Raw genomic sequence first — 24,930 nt, 5'->3', positions numbered from 1 at the left:
GAAAATGCCCCTGTGAGCTAGAAAATAATATTTTATTATTTTGAGTTGGAAACAACTTATGATTTCTTGAAATGCGAGATTTAATAACTGTCGCTCACCGGGGAGATGCGGAAGTTGATGCTAAGCCTTGCGGGGTTTCGATCGGCATTCGGGGTAATAAGTGCTTATCGGGACGTCGCGGAGGTTGTCACGGGCCCGATGGGAGTTCCGGGCCATGACAGCCATACCAGCGCTTTGTTCTTACCATCATGCCTATAACAAAGCTAATAGGTCAACTCCAATCATGGAAAGAAAGTCTGCCATTGATTTCACTTCTCGCAGTGTGTGTGAAGACAATACTTCTGATTTTAGTACAAATGCTGTCAAACACATTAAAAATCCTCCACATCTTCCATAGAGGTGAATGAGGTATATAATATATATAAAGGTTGATCTTTTTTTTTTTTGAAAAGTAATTTTATTGACACTAAAACCCTTATGCCAACCAAAGTCTTTAATGGTGCATGATCAACACTTTTCTTGCTCTTGTTTTGTTTTTGATTTAATATGTCAAAATGGTTAGCAACAAGCCCTTTATATAGGCTTGCAAGTATCTCTTCTTCAAAGACACAACCCTTTCATTAAGGCACCATTTTGTCTAAAAGACTTCTTTACATTTTGCAAGACACAACATTTGGATATAGGTATTGTTTTAATAATCATCTTATGAAAGGAAAACTATTCATTCCATAAAACATAAATTTTGAGTTAAAATTTCAAACAATAACTTTTTATATTTAAACTTTTGAGCTATGGTGTTTTTTCAATTTGTCTCATAACCTTTGGATGTCATTTTACCAAGAGATATAACCATTCACATGAAAATCTACCTATAATCCAATAGTCACACTATGTCACTTTATGTGACATAACCTTTATCTAAGATAGCTTTTCATTATGTGACATAACCTTTGATTTTGAAAATGCACCCACACAAAATAGGATTCAGAGAACCCTTAGCTCTTTCCCAACCTCAAACCCCTGAACCCGTCAATAGCCATAAAGAAATTCCCAAAAAAAAAATGTTGATGAAGAAACAATCTCAAAGTCTCTCGTAATCAACATCAAACTCCCCAACATTGCCATCACAAAAGAAAGAGTAGACAGAAAGGCAAAAACAACAAAAAGCAGCGAAAGAAGTCAAAAACATCATGAAGAGTCCTCTTCTTTCGTAGGATCCCTAATCAAAGTCCAACCATAAGTCCTTGACATTGGATGACATACTAGAGAGAACAAGAATCACCATACAAAGTTAAAACAATCATCCCTCACACTAGAATTCCCCCCAAACAGATCCTAACAGAAAGAGCAAAAGATCACACAACTCATAGACCCACCCATAGACCACAAAAAGAAACCTTTACAAAGTAGAGCATTCCAAACCAGAAACTCCGTCAACCCTCATAAACCGAAGCATCCCCAACAACCTGTTCAAAAGGATGAATTAAAAATATTTTGAAACTTAATCAAGCAAAGAGAAAAACATGAAGACAAAGACACAGTGTTTTGTTTTTCATTAAGCCTATATAACCAGTAATTACAGAACAGAGAGAACAATAGAAACAAAAGACTAATACATAACTAAACAATAAAATCACCAATAACCGTTTAGTAGTAGCATGATATTAGTGGTTGACATCCTAGTATTCACAACTCAACATGGTAAATCCATGTTGCTAAACTAACTTAATGCTGAAGAGAAAAAAACTGAAAATAAACAATGCACAAACTGCTATTTTAAACCAGTCACGTGTTGTTTCTCGTGACTTTATCTCCACCCATTCAAAACATCATCAAGCCATCCTCATTTGAAGCTGAGATATATTCTAGTTTTAACACACCTCCTTGGAATTTATCTCACATATTCCAAGTTTGCTCCTAAAAAAATAAACTTATCTTTGTTCAAGCTTTTTTGAAGATATCAGTAGCTTGATCATTGGTGCTGCAATGCTTGATCACAACTTTATCGTTCTTCACAACCTTTCTGATTGACTGAAACTTCACTTGGATGTGTTTGGTTCTTACGTGCCACATTAGGTTCTTCGTTATTGAAATTGTAGACATGTTATCTACCCATGAGACAGTGCTAATATATTGCCTAAAACCCAAATCATCAAGCAATTTCTTGAGCCATAACACGTGATTAGTTGCAAAAGGTGTTGCTATATATTCTACCTCAGCAGAAGAATGAGCTGCCATCTCTTGTTTCCTTAAGTTCCAGAAAAAGATTGCACTTCCAAATGAAAAGCAATAACTAGTGGTACTTTTTGAATCATCCACACTAGCGTCCCAATAATGTCACAATGGCCTTGCAAATGATTACTATCTTGTTTCACAAACTTAAGCTCAAATGTTGTTGTGTCTTTGATGCACCTCAAGATTCTCTTTGCAACTTTCTTATGCATTACTAATGGTTCCTGCGTAAATCGAGATAGAATACTAGTTGCAAACATAATATCAAGCGTGGTAATTAACAAGTATAAAAGGCAACCTATTATATTTCTATAGAGTTAAGCATCAATATTAATCTCACCATCATCTTTGCTAAGTTTCCAACCCATAGTTAATGGCATTGGAGCTAGTTTACAAAAGTTCATATTGAATTTTTTGAGCAAATCCTCAGCATATTTACTTTGATGGAGAAAATTTTGATCTTTTAGTTGTAGAAACTCCAAGCTTATGAAGAAGGACATCTTTCCTAGGTCAGTCATATCAAATTCAGACTTCATTTGAGCTTTGAATTCTTTTAGAAACTCATCATTAGGTCTTGTTATTAACAAATCATCAACATACAATGATACAATCAGTTTCACAGCATTTCCAAATTTCTTAACATAAAGTGTAGCTTCATTACTACTGCAAACAAATCCTTTTCCTTGCATGTAGCTATTAATTCAATCATACCATTCTCTTAGGGATTGCTTGAGTCCATAGAGAGCTTTGACAAGCTTGCACACCTTGTCTTCTTTTCCCTGTACCACATAACCTTTAGGCTATTCAACATAAATGTCCTCTAATATAACCCCATTCAGGAAAGCCGATTTCATGTCCATATGCCAAATGGACCAATTTTCTTAGACTGCAAGTGCTGTTAAGACTCGAATGGTGTCATATCGAGCTACTAGTGCAAAGGTCTCTTTGAAGTCCACTCCTTGAATTTGTGAATATCTTTTTACTACTAATCTGACCTTTAATTTGTTAATAGACCCATTTGAATTCAGTTTGGTTTTAAATATCCATTTAACACCAACTACCTTTTGCTCTTGAGGTTTGTTTACTAAATACCAGGTTTTATTCATTGCTATCATTTGCATTTCACCATCCATTGCTTCTTTCCATTTTTCATCTTTTAATACTTTTAAAACTTCATTTGGTTCAATTACCACCATATTGCATCTACTATAAATTTCTTGAAGTGGTCTTGTTCCTCGAATAGCCAAGCTTTCATCATTCTCGTCCACACTTTCCTCATTATCAAATAGATTCTCATCACCATCGTCATTATTCTCAACAACAGTTATTTCCCAATTCCACTTCAAATCTTCATTCTCATCACCGGCGGCATTATTTGACTTTGAGTTCTCAACAATAGTAGTTGTCCAATTCCACCTCAACTTTTCATCGAATCTGACACCACAGCTTATAAAAATCTTTTTAGTTTTTAGGTCATACAATCGATATCCATTTGATAGGTTGCTATAGCCTAAATGAATTGTCGATTGAGACTTAGGGTCCAGTTTTGTTCTCTTTCCATAAGGAATCTTTGCATAACAAATGCACCCAAAAACCTTGAGGTCAGCTATTGATGGTTTTGTATCATGCCAAGCTTCATAGAGGCATTTAACATTTAAAGCTTTTGTCGGGAGAACATTTAGTAAACACACAACAACATTAGCAGCCTTAGCCCAAAATTCCTTTAGCAAATCTTTCTTAAATAACAAACAACGGGTCATTTCCATCACTGTCCTATTTTTACGCTCACAAAGTCCAGTTTGTTGAGGGTTATAAGCAACCATTAATTGATGTTTGATTCCTTTTTGAGTGAGAAACTCTTTAAACTTGGTTGAGTTGAATTCTCCTCCATTATCTATCTTAAAAATCGTTAAATTGCTCCTAAACTCAATTTCCACTCCTACAACTAACTTGTAAACAAATTGAACATGTCAAACTTGTGTTTCATGAAAATTATCCAACTATACCTTGTATAATCATCTATAAAAATCAGATAATACGAACTCCCATTCAATGATAGAGTATTCATAAGACCTCTCACGTTTAAGTGCACTAATTGAAACCTTTGTTTTGCTCACCAATTGCTAGTTTTTGAAAAAGAGACTTGGTATTGCTTACCATATAGACAAGTGCTATAGATTCGATCTATTTGAGACAAACTAGCGAGTCTTTTAACCAAGTTGGTGGATATCATATGCATTAAAGACTTGTAATTTACATGGCCCAATCTACGGTGTCAAATTTCAAAATTAGTGGACAAGAATTGGTAAGCTTTATGCTTAACCTTCATCAAATCTATAGAGAAACACTTATTTCTCATTGCAATAGAGAAAAGTTCCTTGCCTGAGGCATCAATGATAGTGCAAGCATTGTTTTTAAACAACAAAATATATCCATCTTCAATCAATTGCCCCACACTAAGTAGATTTTGAGCAACTTCAGATACAAACATAACATTGGAAATAAATTTCATACCTACAAATGTATGCACTGCAACTGTTCCTATCCCTTGAATCTGCAGGTTAAATCCATTTCCAATCTTAACCAGAGATTTATAACTCTTGTCTAAAGAATAAAATTTTCCTCCTTCCTTGTCATATGATTCGAACATACGCTATCAATCAGCCATGTGCACTTCTTGCTTGAAACTTCATATTTCCTTGCCATGAACAAAAATTCATCAGCTATTTCTTGATGTTATGCAATTGTAGCCTTCTCCTTAAGTGTGTTTCCCTTTGATTTGCAAACTCTCTCCATATGTCCTAATTGATGGCACGACCTTTATTTAACATTTGGACAATACCAACAATATTTTTCAAGATACGTTCTCTTTTTGCAATGAGAACAAGCAGGATACTAAGCTCTCAGCTTGCCTTGTTTTCCATCTCCAAATCTCCTATCTTTGTCTCTCTTGTTTGAGTCATACTTTTTGTTGTTGTCACTCCATTTCTCTTTTGTTCAAGTCATGAAAGGTCCTTCTACTGTGTTTTCTTTCCTAAGAGCACATTTTTGTTCTTGTGCTTGATAGCATTAACTCGCTCTGTGACAGTAAAGCATGAGATATCCTTGGAACTTTCAAGTGAGGATACCTTAGCTTCAAACTTATCTGGTAGGCTTACTAGGACTTTATTCACAATGCTTCTCTTTGGAAGGTCTTCCCTAAGTAGCCTCAGTTCACAATTTTCATTACTTTATCAGGATACTCCTTAATTGTCACATTATCCTTCAATTTTAAAACTTTAAATTCCCTTAACATTTTAAGTACTTATATCTGTCAAGTCTTATCACTTCCGCGAAATTTCTCTTACAACTTGTCCCGAGCATCTTTAGGGTTCTCGTAAGCCATTATCCTAGTGAATATCGAGTCGAATAAAACATAATGGATGCATGAGAGGCTTTGAATCTCTTGGCGACCACTTCACTATGCTGCTTCAATTGTGCCATTGTAGGACTGGGATGCCTTGGGATCGAAGGATCTTCACCCACTTCCACAACTTCTCAGAGGTCAAACACACGAAGATAAGCTTTTATCTTTACTACCCAAATTGGGTAGTTATCTTCGTTAAACATTAATGGAGCTGCAGCATTAAAATTGGTTGAATCCGTAGATTTTCTTGTAGAGATTTTTCTAATGGAAGATATGAGACCACAAGATTAAATACTCTTAAAAAATGATTTTATAGGTCCCTCAAGAACAAGTGAAATGCTCTGATACCATGTTCAAAATGATGAATTAAAAATATATTGAAACTTAATCAAGCTGAGAGAAAAATATGAAGACAAAGACACAATGTTCTGTTTTTCATTGAGCCTATATATCTAGTAATTACAGAACAAAGAGAACAATAGAAACAAAGACCAATACATAACTAAACAATAAAACAACCAATAACCGTTTAGCAGTAGCATGATATTAGTGACTGACATCCTAGTATTCACAACTTAACATGATAAATCCACATTGCTAAACTAACTTAATGCTGAAGAGAAAAAAGAACTAATAATAAACAATGCATAAATTGCTATTTTAGATTAGTCACATGTTGTTGCTCATGACTTCATTTCCACCCATTCAAAACATCATCAAGCCATCCTCCATTCAAGCTAAGATATATTCTAGTTTTAACATAACCCACCAAACCCAAGGAAGTGAAAAAGCCATATTGACTCTTTCCCCACAACCCCTCACTTAACCCACACAATCAACAACCAACATCAAGAGCACAAGAAGCAAACAGCCCCTAAACCCAAAGAACCATAGCCCACATGGGTCACACAACAAAGAATCAATGAAAAACAATGTTGCCCAAAGAACCTCCCAACCCTCCCAATTGTCCTGCAATGGGGACTATTTTTATTTTTTCCTTTTTTTATAATTATAAATGTTTATTTTATTTTTTTTAACTATAACCAAAAATAGATATGACGGTCGCACCTTAAGCTTACCAATAGAGGCTAAAAGATAAAAGCCTTGATTACTCACAAACCATGAAGAGTACTTCAAAGCATAACACATAAAATCCCATCAAATGACAATTTTATTTAGTCGTAAAAAATAAGGTGTTTTCAATTTGTTTTTTAATTTTAATTGTTTTTAATCAAGAAAAAAAGTTTTTGGATAAAATTACCTTTAATGAAATCTCCTTATATTCAAACGAACGTGTTGGAAAAAATGTTATTAAACGTCATGTTGAAAAAAAAAAGTTATTGTTACATGTTTAAGGTGTTTAACTCTAAGAGTTTATGTCTTACTGAAATACAAAGATAGAAACTAAGTTACACGTCATATGTAAAAAATATTATTGTTATATGTCATGTTCAAAAAAAGTTGTTACACGCTATGTTGAAAAAATTAATTTTTACACGAGATGTTTAAGAAGTTTAACTTTAAGAGTTTATGTTCTAATGAAATACAAAAAAAAAAAAACCAAGTTACACGCCATATTGTTACACATAATGTTTAAGGATTTTAACTCCAAAAATTTATATCTTAGTGAAATATAAAGATAAAGATTAAGTTACGCGATATATTTAAACCATGTCATACTCAATAGATTTGTTACGTGCCAAGTGCATTAAAGTTATTACATGCAAGCATGACGTGTAATAACTCTAGGCAGTGTTTTAATTTACAGATTTCACTTATAACTTCAACTTATTAACTTTGGGGTTCTGTGAATATAAACTAATAAATCCAAGAACATACATTGATATTATTTTTGCTCTTTAGCTTGTAGATTGATGATGATATGGTGAGAAATAGATAGAGAGAGATGGCGATGATGGTAAATTTAGAGAGAGCTAGATGGTAGGAGAGAAAAATCGGGAGCATAATAAATAAATGTGGGAGAGAGAAATTGATAAAATTAGAGAGAGCTTAATGGCTAGAGAGAGAAATCGAGAGCTTAACGGACAAATGCGGGAAAAAGAAAGAGGAAAAATTGTGATAAATAGTTTAATTTATCTGAAACGATTTTAAGAATATTTTTATCCAATCATAAAAAATTAAATAAAAACAATTAACTTATAATTAAGGGTTGTTTTTAAAATGACTTTATGAAGTTAATCATTTCTCACAATTTTCTCTCGTCAGAATATCTCAACCATTTTCCATGAAAGAATATGCGCAATACTCCTCCCACACCTCGATACCCTCCCACTACCACCCATCTCCCAGTGACTGATGTTCAGCTCCTTAGGAGCAACAAAAGACACCTAAGCTCTTTTCTTGCAATGACTTCCATCACCCTCCTCATACTCTCCATCCCGGACCCACAATCAAAAACATGCCTAAACCACAAAACAGCCCATAGGTAATTGTACATCTTAACTAAATAATTTGTATAATTATTTTAACAAATAATACGTACGTATATCTTCCTACTTTATCTAAAACCGGGAAAAAAATTATTTTTTTTCCTCTTCCACCCACGTAGTGGGTGTACTAAAAACTAATTAATAGGTGAAAATCGCAATATGAATTCAATTATAAGAGGGGAGTTACCTAACCCACTATGTCCTTTCTGAATGTACATTTCCATGGCTGTTAACAAAGATTAAATCTTAATTTAAGAAATTATTAATATTTGTTTACAAGTTAACATTTTTTTTTATTTCTTTGGAAGTAGAAGAAAACAAGTATGGAGAATATTAGTATTTCTATATAAAGGTAATGAAGTAGCAAATGTTTCCAAGTTGAAACAATACTACAAAGAGCTAGCTAGACATATGGTCCATGGCCACTTCCCCATTCCCCAAACTGTTTGTATTCCTCCACTCCACTTCTCTTTTCTTTCTCTTCCTTCTCTGCTCTTCAAAAAGGAACTATGCCTTTGAAGGAAAAACAACTAGTACTGTGGAAAACAAGGATCTTCTTCATACTCACGTTCTTCGAACCAGTTCTCTACTGCCATCAACTGTTTGCAAATCACTTAGCAAAGGTTTAATTAATACCCATAGCTTTGAGGTTTCTTATAGAATTACTTTCTCCATCCCTTTGTCTTTCTCCTCCTATTCTCAGACGTAATTCCAAAACTGTCTACTATCACAGTATTACTCATTCAATATTTGACATTTTTTTGGCATCTAACATCAATATAGTAGGATATTAAAATTTTAATATAAAATAAATTAAAATCAAAATATTTTTCTTAATTTTTATGTCAATTAAATCAAATATGAACAAACAATTCAAGATAGCGAGAGTAATTAATGTCTCCCGCTATCATGAATTAATAGTTCAAGTGTTAAGGGCGGGAAGTAGGTAAAATTTTAGAGTAAATTATTCTTTTTATTATTATATTTTTTTAGAGTTTTTATTTTGGTTACTTAATTTTGAAAATCACGTTTTAATTAATTTATAAAAGTTAATGTTTTGATTACTTAGTTATTAAAATTTAACAACTGTCTGACATGGTTTTTCATGTCAACTGACTTTTGATCATATAAATATATATTATCACATGACATATGAATTGATATAGACATGACAAGTTGCCAAGGTTCGCTAATGTGAAAATGTTGTGTGATCAAAACCATAACATTTATAAATGTTAGTAATCAATTGTGATTCTTTAATGTTCGGTAATAAAAAAAACTTTCAAAAAATTAAGTTACAATCCAATGAGTAATTTATTATAAATTTTAATTTCAAACAAAGTGCTTTCGTAGAGGGAAGAATAAGATTCATGGATAAATCATGCAAATTGACTCCGAAAACACTTTCGTCACTTGCTCACCTATTGTTGCAAATTTGCAATAAGCCAAATCATTTCAAAATGGATTTAAAAATTAATTATTGAGCATATTCTTAATCACTCTTCTGCAGAAGTTAATTATACTAGTTATGTTTGTTTTTTTCCCTACTGTATAAAGGAGATTGGTGAAAAATTGAATGTTTCTTGAGTTATGTCTATGTATTTCAGTAATCAACGAAAAGTCATCATTACCAATCGTAAACAAGCATGGTCCATGCTCTCGACCGAACCAAGACAAAGCAAACGCTCCCTCCCATGCTGAAATTCTCCATCAAGACCAAGCCCGAGCTGATTCAATCCACTCCATGCTCTCCCGAGGTTCCACGGAGAAGACATCACTTCAAGGCAAACCAGGAATCTCGATTGGCACCGGAAAATACCAGGTCACCATGGGCTTGGGCTTGCCCAAAACGGAGCTTTCCCTGGTATTTGACACTGCTAGTCAATTAACTTGGACTCAGTGCGAGCCATGCGCTGGATATTGCTATGACCAAAAGGAACCAATATTCGATCCATCAGAGTCATCATCCTATACTAACATTCAGTGCTCCTCGGCCACGTGCAAACAAATTTCTTCCGAAGGTAATGATGTTTTAGAATTAGTTAATCAATGAATATAAAATTTTACTTCTCAGTATATACTTTTTATCTTTAAAAACTACAGTTTATACATTAAAATTATAAAATTTTTATATATAAAAAATCAAAACATTTTTTTGAAATCTTCATCACAAAGTTAAACATGGACATTTAATTTCAAACAGAGTGAGTGCTTAATTTTAAGTTTAGTCATTGAGAATCTTTAATGCCTGATACTGTAATTGTAGGTATGCGAAGAGGTTGCTCTTCCTCGTCAACATGTGTGTATGGCGTCACATACAGTAATACCACATTTTCCGTTGGCTTTATGGCTAAAGAAACCTTAACCATAACACGTTCTGATGTGTTTCAATTGTTTATATTTGGCTGTGGGCAAAGAAACAATTTCCCAAACGGTGGAAGTGCAGCTGGGGTATTAGGACTTGGCCGTGGATGGTTTTCCCTAGTGTCCCAAACTGCTAACAAGTATCATAAAGTTTTCTCCTATTGTTTGCCACCAAGTGATAGATCTACCGGATACCTAAGATTTGGTGACAAGAACCTCCCAAGTTCCGTTCAATTCACACCCATGTCAAATTCCTTCCAAGGAACACACTATTACGGCCTTGATATTGTCGATATAGGTGTAGGAGGCGAGAGACTATCCATTGACAGGTCGGTTTTTACGACTTCAGGCACTGTCATTGACTCAGCATCTTTGATCACACGCCTCCCTCCGGCAGCCTATTCAAGAGTCCGGAGAGCTTTCGAAGTAAGGATGACCAAGTATCCAAGGGCACCGGCATTCGAATCTCTAGGGACATGCTTTGACTTTAGTGGTAACACTAGTGTTGTAATGCCAACGATCAGCTTATACTTTGAAGGGGGCCTTGAGATGCCTATTGATGCTAGAGGGATTTTGTATGTTAACAAGATATCTCAAGCCTGCCTGGCTTTTGCAAAAAATAGTGATGATAGTGATGTAATGATCCTAGGAAATTTTCAACAGAAGGGGTACGAGGTTGTGTATGATGATGCCAATGGAAGGGTTGGATTTGCACCTGGTCGTTGCAGCTAACTTGAGCTACTTTGATCTTAGTATACTAGATATGAGTAAGAATAAGAATGTTTTTCATAACTCAGGCTTGGTTTAGTAGTTGTCACTCTCCTTAAAGGGTTTAAGGTTCAAGGTTCGGATCTCTACTTTGTATCTCCATATATGTACGAATAAAATAACATAAAAATGTTTTAATTTGCATGTTGAGCAATTATATATATTTTTTTGCTGAAAATTGAAAATTCGTTGAAAACAGAGGGAACAGAGTTCACCATCTGGGTTGTTACAAGAATGTTTTGGCCCGAAGGACTAAACCACCGCAGAATCCCCAAACAGCCATCCCACCCCTAAATACAAAATCAACACCCATCAACCATCGGTTTTCCCTATGAGCTGAATCAACCCTGCACAACACAAAATTCCCACCTCATGTACAACACAGTTTCACGATCAGTCATCAATTTGCTTCGACCCAAAATCTCCACATAAATCAGACCATGACGAAAGCATCAAACACCCAAAGCTTTGGGAATAGTTCTTTTTAACATCCTGTACAAACATGGAACATAATAACCCTTCCCTCACAACAACATAAGAACAAAAGATTCCCACCCCACACACCTAGAAACACATCAACACAACCAGGAACCCAATCAAAATGTCACTCAGCCAATGACGCTTAATCAAGGATATAGACATAGTCCTCTCTGCTTTGGACACCCGCCTTGGCCAGGTTATCCGCCTCTTGGTTGCTATATATTTAGTTGAGCAATTATATAACATATCTTTGAACGTGCTTATATATTTAGTTCGAGCTGATTAAATATTAAGTAATGAAGTATGGTTTTATTTTTTTGTCTTACACATTAATTCTTCAGAGTGTTGACATTTGCAAATAAAAAAACTTCACCGCAAGATTTTTTTTTTTTTGAAAATGCGATTTTATTAGCCTCTTCAACTAAGTCTCTAGTCTATTTGACTGGAGACTTCCTATGACATAAGCACTTCATTTAGACAAATTTGAACCTGTACAAATAGAGAAGAACTGTCAATTGCTCAAAAGGATATTGGTGGCTATTCTCAAACTCAAATAGAGCTGCGTCAACAAAAAATTAATTTTTTTCCCTCTTCCATCCATGTTGTGGGTGTACTAAAAACTTGTTAGTAAGTGAAAATCGCAATATGCATTCCAATATGAGAGGGGAGTTACCTAACCCACTATGTCCCTTTTGAATATACATTCCATGGCTGTTAACAAAGATTAAATCTTAATTTAAGAAAATATTAATTTTTGTTTACAAATTAACATCTTTTTATTGCTTTGGAAGTAGAAGAAAACAATTATTCAGAGTATTATTATTTCTATATAAAGGTAATGAAGTAGCAAATGTTTCCAAGTTGAAACAATACTACAAAGAGCTAGCTAGATATATGGTCCATGGCCACTTCCCCGTTCTCCAACTTGTTTGTATTCCTCCACTCCGCTTCTCTTTTCTTTCTCTTCCTTGTCTGCTCTTCAAAAAGGAGCTATGCCTTTGAAGGAAAAACAACTAGTACTGTGGAAAGCAAGGATATTCTCCATACTCACGTTCTTCGAACCAGTTCTCTACTGCCATCAACTGTTTGCAAATCACTTAGCAAAGGTTTAATTAATACTTATAGCTTTAAGGCTTTTATAGAATTACTTTTCCGTCCTATTGTGTTTCTCCTTCTGCTCTCTTGAGACATAATTCCAAACAAATTCCTTTCGTTTATACATGAAAGAGGTAAAAAAGATTCATAGATAAATCATTCAAATTAATTAGGTGAACATCTTAGTCACTTGCTCAACAATTATTGCAATTTTGCAATAAGTCAAAACATTTCAAAATGGGTTTAAAAATTAAGCATTTAGCATTTTCTTAATCATTCATGTTTAGAAATTAATTATATTACTATGTTTTTTAATTCCTTTTGTATAAAGGGATTAGAGAAAATTTGTATGTTTCTTGAGTTACGTTTATGTATTTCAGTTATCAACGTAAAGTCATCATTAGCGATTGTAAACAAGCATGGTCCATGCTCTCAACTGAACCAAGACAAACCAAACGCTCCCTCTCATTCTGAAATTCTCCGTCAAGACCAAGCCCGAGCTGATTCAATCCACTCCATGCTCTCCCTAAGTTCCACGGAGAAGACATCACTTCAAGACAAACCAGGAATCTCGATTGGCACCGGGAAGTACCAGGTCACCATGGGCTTTGGCTCGCCCAAAACGGAGCTTTCCCTGGTATTTGACACTGCTAGTCAATTAACTTGGACTCAGTGCCAGCCATGCTCTGGATATTGCTATGACCAAAAGGAACCAATATTCGATCCATCAAAGTCATCATCCTATACCAACATTCAGTGCTCCTCGGCCACGTGCAAACAAATTTCTTCCGAAGGTAATGATGTTTTAGAATTAGTTTAATTAATAAATTTAATATGTTGCTCCTCAGTTTTAAGTTAAATCGTGGACATTTAATTTTAAACAGAGTGTGTTCTTAAGTTTTAATACTTAATACTACAATTGTAGGTATGCGAGAAGGTTGCTCTTCCTCATCATCATGTGTGTATGGCGTCACATACAGTAATACAACATTTTCCGTTGGCTTCATGGCTAAAGAAACCTTAACCATAACAAGTTCAGATGTGTTTCAAGGGTTCTTATTTGGCTGTGGGCAAAGAAACCGTTTCCCTAACGGTGGAAGTGCAGCTGGGGTATTAGGACTTGGCCGTGGATGGTTTTCCCTAGTATCCCAAACTGCTAACAAGTATCACAAAGTATTCTCCTATTGTTTGCCACCAAGTGATAGATCAACCGGATACCTAAGATTTGGTGATAAGAACCTCCCAAATTCCGTTCAATTCACACCCATGTCAAGTTCCTTTCAAGGAACACACTATTACGGCCTTGATATTGTCGATATAGGCGTAGGAGGCGAGAGACTATCCATTGACAGGTCGGTTTTTACGACTTCAGGCACCGTCATTGACTCAGCATCTTTGATCACACGCCTCCCTCCGGCAGCCTATTCAAGAGTCCGGAGAGCTTTCGAAGTAAGGATGACCAAGTATCCAAGGGCACCGGCATTCGAATCTCTAGGGACGTGCTTTGATTTTAGTGGTAATACCAGTGTTGTAATGCCAACGATCAGCTTATACTTTGATGGGGGCCTTGAGATGCCTATTGATGCTAGAGGGATTTTGTATGTTAACAAGATATCTCAAGCCTGTCTGGCTTTTGCCAAAAATGGTGATGATAGTGATGTAATGATCCTAGGAAATTTTCAACAGAAGGGGTATGAGGTCGTCTATGATGATGCCAATGGAAGGGTTGGATTTGCACCTGGTCGTTGTGGCTAACTTGAGCTACATTGATCTTAGACTATTAGATTTGAATAAGAATAAGAATGCTCTAATTAACTCAGCCTTGGCTTAGTAGTTGTTACTCCTTTTAAAAGGATTGGGGTCCAAGTTCGGAATCCTTACTCCCTATCTCCATAAATGTACCAATAAAATAAAAATGTTTTAATTTGCAAGTTCAGCATTTATATAACACACTTTTGAGCGTGCTTATATATTTAGTTCAAGCTGAATTCACTACAAGTAATTTAATTTTAGTAAAAAAAATATTTTATCAAAGTTTATAATAATATTGTAAAACTTATCTGTTTCGCATTATATAAAGCATTATGTTGTAATAAATAATTACAAACTACATTTCACCGCAACAAAATTCATTAGAGCATTTCATAAAATATTGTTTGATTTTTCTATAAAAAATCTTACTGTTAATGTTGACAATTTTTTAACAAATTTATGTATGCACATTAAAATTACACTTGTTCAAAAGATAGATCGCAATTTTTATCCATAACTTTAAGTGAAGTGGTAAATTTAGACCTTATCTCACTTTTTGATACAAAGATTATATAATTTCTTTACTAGAGAATTACATAAATTTTAATGCATAAGCATTAGTAATTTATTAATACTTCACTAAAGACACTTAAACACTTACATTTAAGATATCGGTTTACATACATTTGTCAACCATCTAGAAAGTATCAAAGGACATTTATTCAGATATTAATGGATTGCTACTATATGTAAAGCTAATGACTAATTTAAGGCAAGTTGAGAGAATCTTCAAAAGAAAAAAAAAAGGCATGTTGAGAAGGCTAGTGGCTTGCTCTTATGGACTTATTTAATGCATATGAATAGATAAAAGAAAGTTAAAAAAATTTTTTGGAAAAGTAAAGTGAAAAAAATTAATTTGGAATTTTTAATATCGTGCACTTAGCTTTTCGTTCTCCTACTAGCTATATAGAACTAAATCAAATTTCCGAATGATCAGCTAAATAATGATAGAGCAAAATAAATGTTGGTTGTTAGCACATCAAAGACGACCTTGGCCTAGTATAGTATATTTCTTTTTTTTTTTTGGAAAAGTATAGTATTTATTAGTTTCAGCACTATAATATCATTTTAAGTCTCTTACTTATAGTGCTAAAGACTATCATGACATAATCAGATCAGATCTGGGCAAAGAAAAACTGCATGTGCAACTGTCAAAAAAATCCAACCATTGAGTAGACACTGGCGTTCACAGCTAAAAGTCATTAGAGCTCTCTTCAAGAGCCAGCACCCCATAAACAAAAAGTGGGTGGCTCAACAGGATCAAAAATAGGCTAATAATTGCTTTTCCACTTGGGCCTGCTTACCTAGCTCAAGCAATAAGGGAGAAGGATTTTAGAATATTCAGTTTACTTTGCATTTTGCTAGTGCGTAGGAGTGATATTGGAGAATGCTTAACAAATGATGATATCAATTTCTATTTAACTTTTCTCTTCCTATAGGAAGAAAGAAAGGTGCAGAGGTCATTATCACTAATTCCCATTTTTTCTCCATCAAGTGAGACTTACGAGTCCTTGGGCAAACAACAGCAAGAGAAAATAATAGCAATAAGATATAATTCACAGCCATTTTTGAAAAAAGGTCTAACCTTTGAGAGAGCTGAGAGACAACTTAAATATCTTTATATATATATATATATATATATATTTCGTTTTCAGGTGGAGCTATACTTACCAAGATAAGGAGTAACTACTTCAAACAAATATTATGGGTTTGACGTTTTAGTTTCAATGCCTAGTGCGTTAGGGCCACTGTTAACAGGTAAGTAGAATTTTTAAGCGCATGCCAAAAATTTAATACTAGTGGACCATCATGATGATGAGGTCTTATCTTAAAGATATTAGGAGTTTGACTGAGAGAAAAAGACAGAAAAAGAATAATTGTTTCTGAATGAATTAATTTTAACTTGCAATGCTTATTTATAAACAATTTATGACTATTCATCAAAGCTTACCACTATTCATCACAAGATCATCATTATTCATCAAAAGGCATCACTCCAAATGGTATCCAATAATCCAAAAGCAATTTGTTTTGTACTACTTAGATAGATATTCTCTCACCTTTTAACTTACAATCTAATAGGACTAATTTCTCCAACAATCTACCACTTAGACGGTAATGTTAAGGAAAATCGTACACTAATAATATCATATAAAAGAAAATTTTCTTTCGGCTTGAATCTTTTGTATTGCAAGTAATTTACAGTTTAGACAATATTAATGCTATCTTAATCGATTACAACATTATTCCTTTTATCAAAACCGAAATCACCACACATATGATATTATCCAATTTCATTAGAAGCTCACTAATAATTGTAGCACTTATTAGGCCATGTATTACATCTTAGTATTTTATGAACATATCCAAAAGCTAACCCCATCACTTTGGTTAGAAGCAGCACCACTCTTTTTAGCATTCCGTTTAAGCCTTTGAGGTATACTTTATAATTGAACCTTAATAAGAGTATAGCACTCATCTTCCATTAATGAATTTTTTAGCACTTACAGATAAAAATTGAAATCCTAGTGCTTCTTCCATAATCACTTATCAGTAACTTATTTTTGCTAATTGAATCTTTTAATCAGTAGTAGAGGTAGAGAAAAGGTTTGGTTTCCATTATTGGTGACTTTAGGCAAAGGGTCTTTGGCTCATCCCTAACGACGTCTTTCTCACCGTTTCTCTAACGAGTCCTTTAGTAAAATGATCTACCAAATTATTATATGTTCTCACGTATAGAATTGTAATTACTCCCATCAATAATTAATCCTTTGACATATACATACTTCAAGCGTATATGTCTAGAATTTCTATTAGCTCTAGACATAGTAGCTTGATTGCCACAGTACAAAAAGATGGCTGTCGTTTGTTGTGGCCACAACTCAATTTTCATTAATAACAAATTTTTCAATCATTTTTCCTCTTTTCCTACAGTTTTCAAGACAACAAACTTAGATTTCATAATGGAATGAGTTATGTATATTTGTTTTTTAGAAGCCCATCAAATAACACCTTCTTCTAGGGTAAATACTCATTTAGAGATTGATTTATTATCACTTGCACTAATTATCCAACTAGTATCAGTGCACCCCCTCTTTTATTGTTTGATAATTTTCATAAAATAGTCCTAATCTCATCAACATACAAGCACACTAAAACACCATATTCTTTTATAAACTTAAAATAATATACAAACTCAAAAGAATAAGAATAGGGAAATCAAGTCAAACTACCATAATAAAATTCTAATTTCATTCATTAGTTCTTCCAGATAGTAGAATGCATGGATGGCATCAAGCACTTCTACTCGAGTGTGACTTAAAGTAAATGGGGAATCCCACTAAGGACTTTTTGTATTCCAATGTGGATTCTTAGGAACTTTTTTGAAAATATGCAATACATGTATATTATAAAAGGAGAAAATGAAATGGGAGATACTGTGAAAGAAAGAATTATTAGTCCAATTTGTACCACACATGGGTAGTGATGATGCTTGATGTGGTACCAAAAGTAAGACCCATGCACAAATATGTTTAGAAAAAAAGGATGGGATAACAATTGGTGATGATATGATGATATGATAGTGACGAAATAAAATGAACTACACAAGGGTTTTTTTTTTTTTCGAAAGGTAAGAAGCAATTTTATTCAAGAAATTTAACTACCCCCTTTCTCTACTTTTCGAGACAAAAGGAAGACAAAGTTTCCAAAAGAAGAGGCAAAAGCTAAATCAGTTGTCCTTTGTGAAATTTATTCAGGAAATTTAATTAAAAGTTTAATATTGCCCTAATCCCATACTTTTCTTGTCAGTTTTGTATTTTAATCCATTGGCTTTAAGAAGGGAACCAGATTTTGAAGTTTGGATGAACCACATTTTCTAGACATGAAACTATTTTAGAACAATTAACTCTTGAGTCTTGACTTGTCCAAGTAAATCTGTTATCATTTCATATAAATTATATGCAACACGATACTTTTTGCCTATTATTAGCCAGTAATTTTGGATTGAATGCCTCATAGTGCAATTTCACAACAATCATTTAGGCCTTCCCGGTATAAAGATTAATCCGAGATAAGCGCCCACTGTCGAAATAAGAAATACTACTAAATTCCTCTATTTCAACATCAAAATACATATTTAAAGACAGAACAATCATTTCTTTCTCAATTGCCAGACAGGTGGTGTTTCCTGTTCCTCATCCCACTCAAACTCATGACAAATCCTCATTTCACTCTTGCTGATCTTATGCTGGTGTTGCTGTTGCATAATTGTTTTTCTTTGTCTATGGAATCAGCCAACATCACCACAGACCAACTAGCTCTTCTTGCATTCAAAGCCAATGTCCATGACCCTCAAAACCTCTTGGCAGCCAACTGGTCTATATATACCTCTGTTTGCAATTGGATTGGTGTCAGTTGCGGATCCAAGCACCAAAGAGTCACAGCTCTTAGTCTCTCTAACTTGAGTCTAACTGGAACTCTCCCACCTCACTTGGGAAATTTATCTTTTCTTTCATTGCTCAACATCGAAGAAAACGGTTTTGAAGGCTCATTACCTGTCGAGTTGGCTAATTTGCATCGGCTGAGATATATAAGCTTTGCTAAGAACAACTTTACCGGGGAACTCCCATCATGGTTTGATTCCTTTCCTAAACTTGAAAGCTTGTATTTGCAAAAAAATTACTTCACGGGTGTTATCCCCTCTTCTATGTGCTATTTGCCAAATCTAGAGATCTTGGATTTGCATGAAAATAATCTGAAAGGACAGATTCCTGAAGAAATTGGAAATCTTACAAGCTTGAAGATGTTATATTTGCAGAATAATCAGCTTTCAGGTTCCATACCCTCCTCAATCTTCAACATATCTTCATTACAAGATGTTGAACTCAAAAGCAATTATCTAACTGGTTCCATACCATCCATCCCACTCAACTTATCTTCTCTCCAAATCATTGACTTTGGCTTTAACAATCTCACTGGTCATCTACCTCCCGATATATTTGATCACCTTCCTGAACTACAATATATTTATTTGGATAGGAACCAATTTTCGGGTGGAATCCCGGCAGGTTTATTCAAGCATGAACAATTACAAGTTTTATTCTTGTCTCACAACAAATTTGAGGGGACTGTGCCTGAAGGAATCGGGAATTTGACTACACTCAAGCAATTGTTCATTAGCTGGAACAACTTTAAAGGTAATCCGAGCCCAAAATTGCTTTGGCATCTAGGAAAAAATGCAACTACTCTTAATTGGAAATTCCAATTTATTATTGATTTTCAATTTTATATTTTGTTTACAATAATTAATTATTCGTTTGGAGTACTTATAAATACTTAAAAATTGGATCTTGTTAATTAATATTTTGTTTACAGCATATGATTTAAGATTGTAGTCATATAGTATACGACTGCATATTCATTTTGTTGTTGAATCTCATAAAAAAGTACAGCCATACTTTTCTATACATTAGTTAAGATTGCACTTTTTCTAAGTGCAGCATTAAGATTGTATATTTTTCACCTATGGTTATAATTTTTTTTTGCAAAGTAAAAAATGTTGTAGTGATTTGGATTTAACTTTTCCTTTGCTGTTTGATACAATCTACTTCTCATATAAAACCCTCTTTTATTTATCTATTTTTTGTGCAAAGTATGTTTTGAAATTATTAATTGATGATAAATATAAATCCAACAGCGATTAGATTTGGCTATCTTTGCTTTTAATTACAAACCAATTAGGCCTATCATGAGCAATAATGAATTAAATTTTAGGTTGATTATAGATTTGTTGTACTTATTTGTAAGTTTCATGCCTCACAATTACTATTTATTTATTATCTAAACTTAGGTATAATTAAATTAATTAAGTTACCCCTTTCTTTTTTTTTATTCCTCTAACATAGGAAACTCATTAGGTCTTGGATTATTCAATGGAAAATAATTCCATATGTTCTTCTGAATATCATCCCCTAAGCATAATTGAATTTAAGATTTTTAAATTAAAATATACTAGATTAATGCACCATTCAAGACATGGTTGACTATTTGTCCTTAGTTAAACCAATAGGAATTTGATTTTAAGAGATGGAGGCCCCTACTTATACCAAATCAAAAAGCAAAAAGGTTGAATTAAATAGTAGATTAGTGCTAGACCAAAAAATGGGACCTTAAAGAGGAAAGTCCCTTAGAAAAATGATGGTTAACTTCCGCTATATTCATTTGAATTTATCCCACATATTTGACCAAATATTATCATTGATTTCCCATTTTCCATTGTGATTTTGCAGGTGAAATTCCAAGGCAAATTGGTGACCTTATTGGTTTAGAGATGTTAAGCTTTGCAGGCGATAGAGTAGAGGGTTCCATTCCTTCATTTATTGGAAACCTAACTCTTCTTACAGTTCTTGATTTAAGCTTTAATAATTTCACAGGTATCAATTCTTCTTTTCCTCCACTTTGCCATTTTACTTGCAACCATTTTAGATATTTGAGTAATATTCTTCACAGTTCACACTCTTGAACTCTCACGGTTTCACCTGCATTCCTTATTAAAGAATGAAAAACCAAACAATAAGAAATTTTTTTTTTGACATAAACATCATGGAACAATTTTAAAAAAATATAAAAGTTTTAGTTTAAAATACACTAAAGTCAATAATTCTTTTCCTGATCTCCTTAAAAATCAAAAGGGAACATCTAAAAGTGGACTTGAAGAGTATTATCTTTCATAATACACAAATATATGAATATATATCTTCCATACATAATTTTTAAATAACAACAGTGTCATTACAAAAAATGAAGACACGAATTTATAATAAAAAAGGAATTATTAAATATAAAGATATTCTTTAACAGTTGTCGCATGTGTTTTCATAAATTGAAATTGTTGTATAATTGCTTCATTATCAACATGTGTTTGATTACAAATAGATTGTTCAGGGTAATGCATTTGATTGCCTAGGTTGTTGATTACATAGATTGCTGATAACCATAATAAACGAGAACGAGATACATAAGTACATGGTGCTTGATTTTATAATTCTCATTTCCCTACTATTTACTCCAGTGAAAATCTATAAAATAAGAAATTTACTTGAAATTTTTAATTACCATTTCCACTAGGCATATGCAAACCAACTTTAATTTCTTTCAATATTTCCGTACTTGATATAGAGTATATCCAACTATGAAAAATAGTACTTTGAAAAAAATTTTGGGGTACTTAAAGGTTAGATTTGGAGTTTGTGGCAGGTGCAATTCCACTTGAGATTACCAGCCTTTCTAATTTGGAGATCTTATATTTGGGATATAACAAACTCTTTGGTCCTATCCCTCCTGCTATCTTTAACAGCTCAACTATGCAGCAGTTGTCACTGCAAGCAAATCGCCTGTCAGGCCATCTTCCGGAAAGTCTTTGGCTTCCACAAGTTGAGTACTTTTATCTTGGAGAAAATCAACTCGATGGAGAAATCCCATCCTCTCTCTCCAATGCCTCCCAGCTTATTAGCATTGAGCTGCAAGGGAATTTCTTCTCTGGCTTTCTTCCGGACACCTTTGGCAATCTAAGAAATCTAGAAGATCTCAACCTGCATGAAAACAATTTCTCTAGTAAACTTTCATCCCCAGAAATGAGCTTCATCTCATCTTTGACAAACTGTAGAAACTTGAAATATTTGTACATTGATAAAAATCCATTAATCAATACTGAACTTCCGGTTTCGATTGGAAATCTCTCAAGTTTTCTTGAAGTTTTCTCTGCTACTGGGTGCAACATCAAGGGCAGCATCCCGAGAGAAATTGGGAACTTAAGCGGCTTGGTGGACATGAACCTAGACAACAATAAATTGACTGGAACGATTCCTACAACTGTTGGCAGAATAAGAGACCTACAATCTATTTCTCTGCAAGACAATGATTTAGAAGGATCGATCCCAGTTGATATATGCCGTTTGGAGAGCTTGAGTTTATTACTTCTCACCAACAACAAACTTTCTGGACCAATACTGGCATGCTTGGGTAATCTCAATTCTCTAAGATCTCTGCTCTTAGGCTCTAACAGTTTTACATCCTCAATACCCTTAAACTTGACAAGACTGGAAGATATCTTGCATTTGAATTTGTCTTCGAATTCCTTAACTGGCCCTCTCCCAATTGATATTGGAAAATGGAAGGTTGTGATTGATTTGGATTTATCAGGAAACCAATTATCAGGGGATATACCGGCTAGTATTGGGGATCTCAAAGGCATTACCCATCTTTCCTTATCTAGTAATAAGTTGCAGGGCTCCATTCCTCAGTCGACTAGTGGCATGATAGACTTGGAATTCTTGGATTTGTCAAGAAATAATCTATCTGGAACAATTCCTAGATCCCTAGAGAAGCTTTGGAATCTCAAATATTTTAATGTCTCATTCAATAGACTTGAAGGAGAAATTCCTGACGGAGGAGCATTCTCAAACTACTCGATTCAATCATTTATGGGGAATCAAGCATTGTGTGGTGCCGCTCGATTGCACCTCCCACCGTGCAAAACTAACGCTCATAGTCGATCCAGGAAGATCACAAAGCTTCTAAAATATATTCTGCCAACAGTAGTTGCCACAACAATTATAACACTGGCCTTGATCATCATTTTTTTACGAAGTCAAAAAAGGAAAGCAAGCTTGCCAAGTTATGGAGATATTTTACCTTTAGCAACATGGAGGAGAATTTCATATCACGAGCTTCAACAAGCTACTGATGGATTTTGTGAAAGCAATTTGCTTGGTGTCGGCAGTTTTGGCTCAGTATACCAAGGGACACTGCCAGATGGAACGAGCATCGCAGTGAAGGTGTTCAATTTGGAGTTAGAAAAAGCCTTTAAGAGCTTTGAAGTTGAGTGTGAGGTCCTTCGAAACATTCGCCATCGGAATTTGGTCAAAATCATCAGTAGTTGCTGTAAAATTGATTTTAAAGCTCTGGTATTAGAGTTCTTGCCTAACGGAAGCCTGGAGAAGTGGTTGTATTCTCACAACCATTTTCTAGATATCTTGCAAAGGCTGAACATAATGATAGATGTTGCATCTGCTTTAGAGTATCTCCATCATGGCCATACAACATCCGTGGTGCATTGCGATTTAAAGCCTAGCAATGTCCTTCTAGATGAAGATATGGGTGCACATTTGGTTGATTTTGGCATAGCAAAACTTTTAGGTGAAGAGGGCTCAGTGATACAAACAATGACATTGGCAACTATTGGGTATATGGCACCAGGTAATGCAAGTCTTTACTTCAAACAATTTCTAACTTTTTTTTTCTTTTATCTTTTTCATTTTGATGGAACATGAATGCACGGTTTAATCAATTGATTATGAATTTAAATTCATATGTAGAGTATGGAGCGGAAGGAATTATTTCTATAAAAGGTGATGTCTACAGTTTTGGCATTCTTTTGATGGAAATCTTCACAAGAAAAAAGCCCACAGATGAAATGTTTTCAGAAGAAATGAGCTTGAAGAATTGGGTGAAACAGTCTTTACCATCTGCAGTAATTCAAGTTGTGGACAAAAATTTGCTAAGTTCTAGAGAGAGAGAACACTTGGCAGCAAAGGATTGTGCCTTGTCCATTATGCAATTGGGTACTGAATGTTCTGCAGATTTACCTGAGGAGAGGATTGACATGAAAAATGTTGTTGTGAAGCTGAAAAAGATCAAAATCAAGTTTCTAAAAGACATTGAACGGGTTCGATAAAAGCCAATATTCTGCAACTCGTACATGTTTGTTGTCCTTCAGTTGATACTTGATACCGTGGCTTGTTTCACATTTCCAATTAGCTAGAAATACTGTGTACTTTTTTAACTGTTTGCTTTTTCTTTTGTGAAAATAAAATTGAGAATGATTTAAAATTAGCACAAAAATATATATTCATCAATAGAATTAGGATGGCACTGAGAATAAATCAGTGCAGAACCCACGTTAACAACCCTTTCTAGTTCACTTGCAGGAGGCAAGATCAGACAGAGGAATCTATATGTTTTATGTGTCTTGTGTTTTTTAGTATTTGTTCATTTGATATACTCTTTTAAAGTGCCCAAAAGACAAGGTCTCGGTTTTCTTTTGCAACAATAGAAGGTAAATGGGTAATTAAGCCCGCACTCCCTATCCTTTGAGAACGATGGGTGAGAGAAGGTGGTTAGATAGCTTATTCTCAATCTGTCTACAACTTGAGAAAAAGGTTACTTGATCGGCAATCAAAGGTGCTTTTGAAGAGTATGGACGGGTTGAAGATGTGTTCATGCCGAGGAAAAGTTTTCAAGACAAGGGGAGATCAACAGCTT

At 34.3% G+C, this 24,930-nt stretch overlaps 3 protein-coding genes across 3 annotated transcripts; all 3 read left to right on the top strand.

Moving 5' to 3' along the window:
* LOC108662763 (aspartyl protease family protein At5g10770-like) lies at window positions 9,917–11,184 on the top strand. Its single transcript, XM_018124320.1, has 2 exons — window positions 9,917–10,109; window positions 10,355–11,184. Exons 1-2 carry the CDS (start codon window positions 9,917–9,919, stop codon window positions 11,182–11,184), a joined length of 1,023 nt encoding a protein of 340 aa, XP_017979809.1.
* LOC18594313 (aspartyl protease family protein At5g10770) lies at window positions 12,582–14,622 on the top strand. Its single transcript, XM_018124874.1, has 3 exons — window positions 12,582–12,806; window positions 13,176–13,589; window positions 13,721–14,622. Exons 1-3 carry the CDS (start codon window positions 12,602–12,604, stop codon window positions 14,548–14,550), a joined length of 1,449 nt encoding a protein of 482 aa, XP_017980363.1. The 5' UTR covers window positions 12,582–12,601; the 3' UTR covers window positions 14,551–14,622.
* On the top strand, window positions 18,821–24,456 carry LOC18594314 (probable LRR receptor-like serine/threonine-protein kinase At3g47570). Its single transcript, XM_018124319.1, has 3 exons — window positions 18,821–19,514; window positions 21,865–23,865; window positions 23,985–24,456. Exons 1-3 carry the CDS (start codon window positions 18,821–18,823, stop codon window positions 24,341–24,343), a joined length of 3,054 nt encoding a protein of 1,017 aa, XP_017979808.1. The 3' UTR covers window positions 24,344–24,456.

This window comes from Theobroma cacao, chromosome 7 (assembly GCF_000208745.1).
Source record: "Theobroma cacao cultivar B97-61/B2 chromosome 7, Criollo_cocoa_genome_V2, whole genome shotgun sequence".
Taxonomy (NCBI): domain Eukaryota; kingdom Viridiplantae; phylum Streptophyta; class Magnoliopsida; order Malvales; family Malvaceae; genus Theobroma; species Theobroma cacao.
The sequence above is the reverse complement of the archived record's forward strand: the minus strand, read 5'-3'. Positions and strand labels throughout refer to the sequence as shown.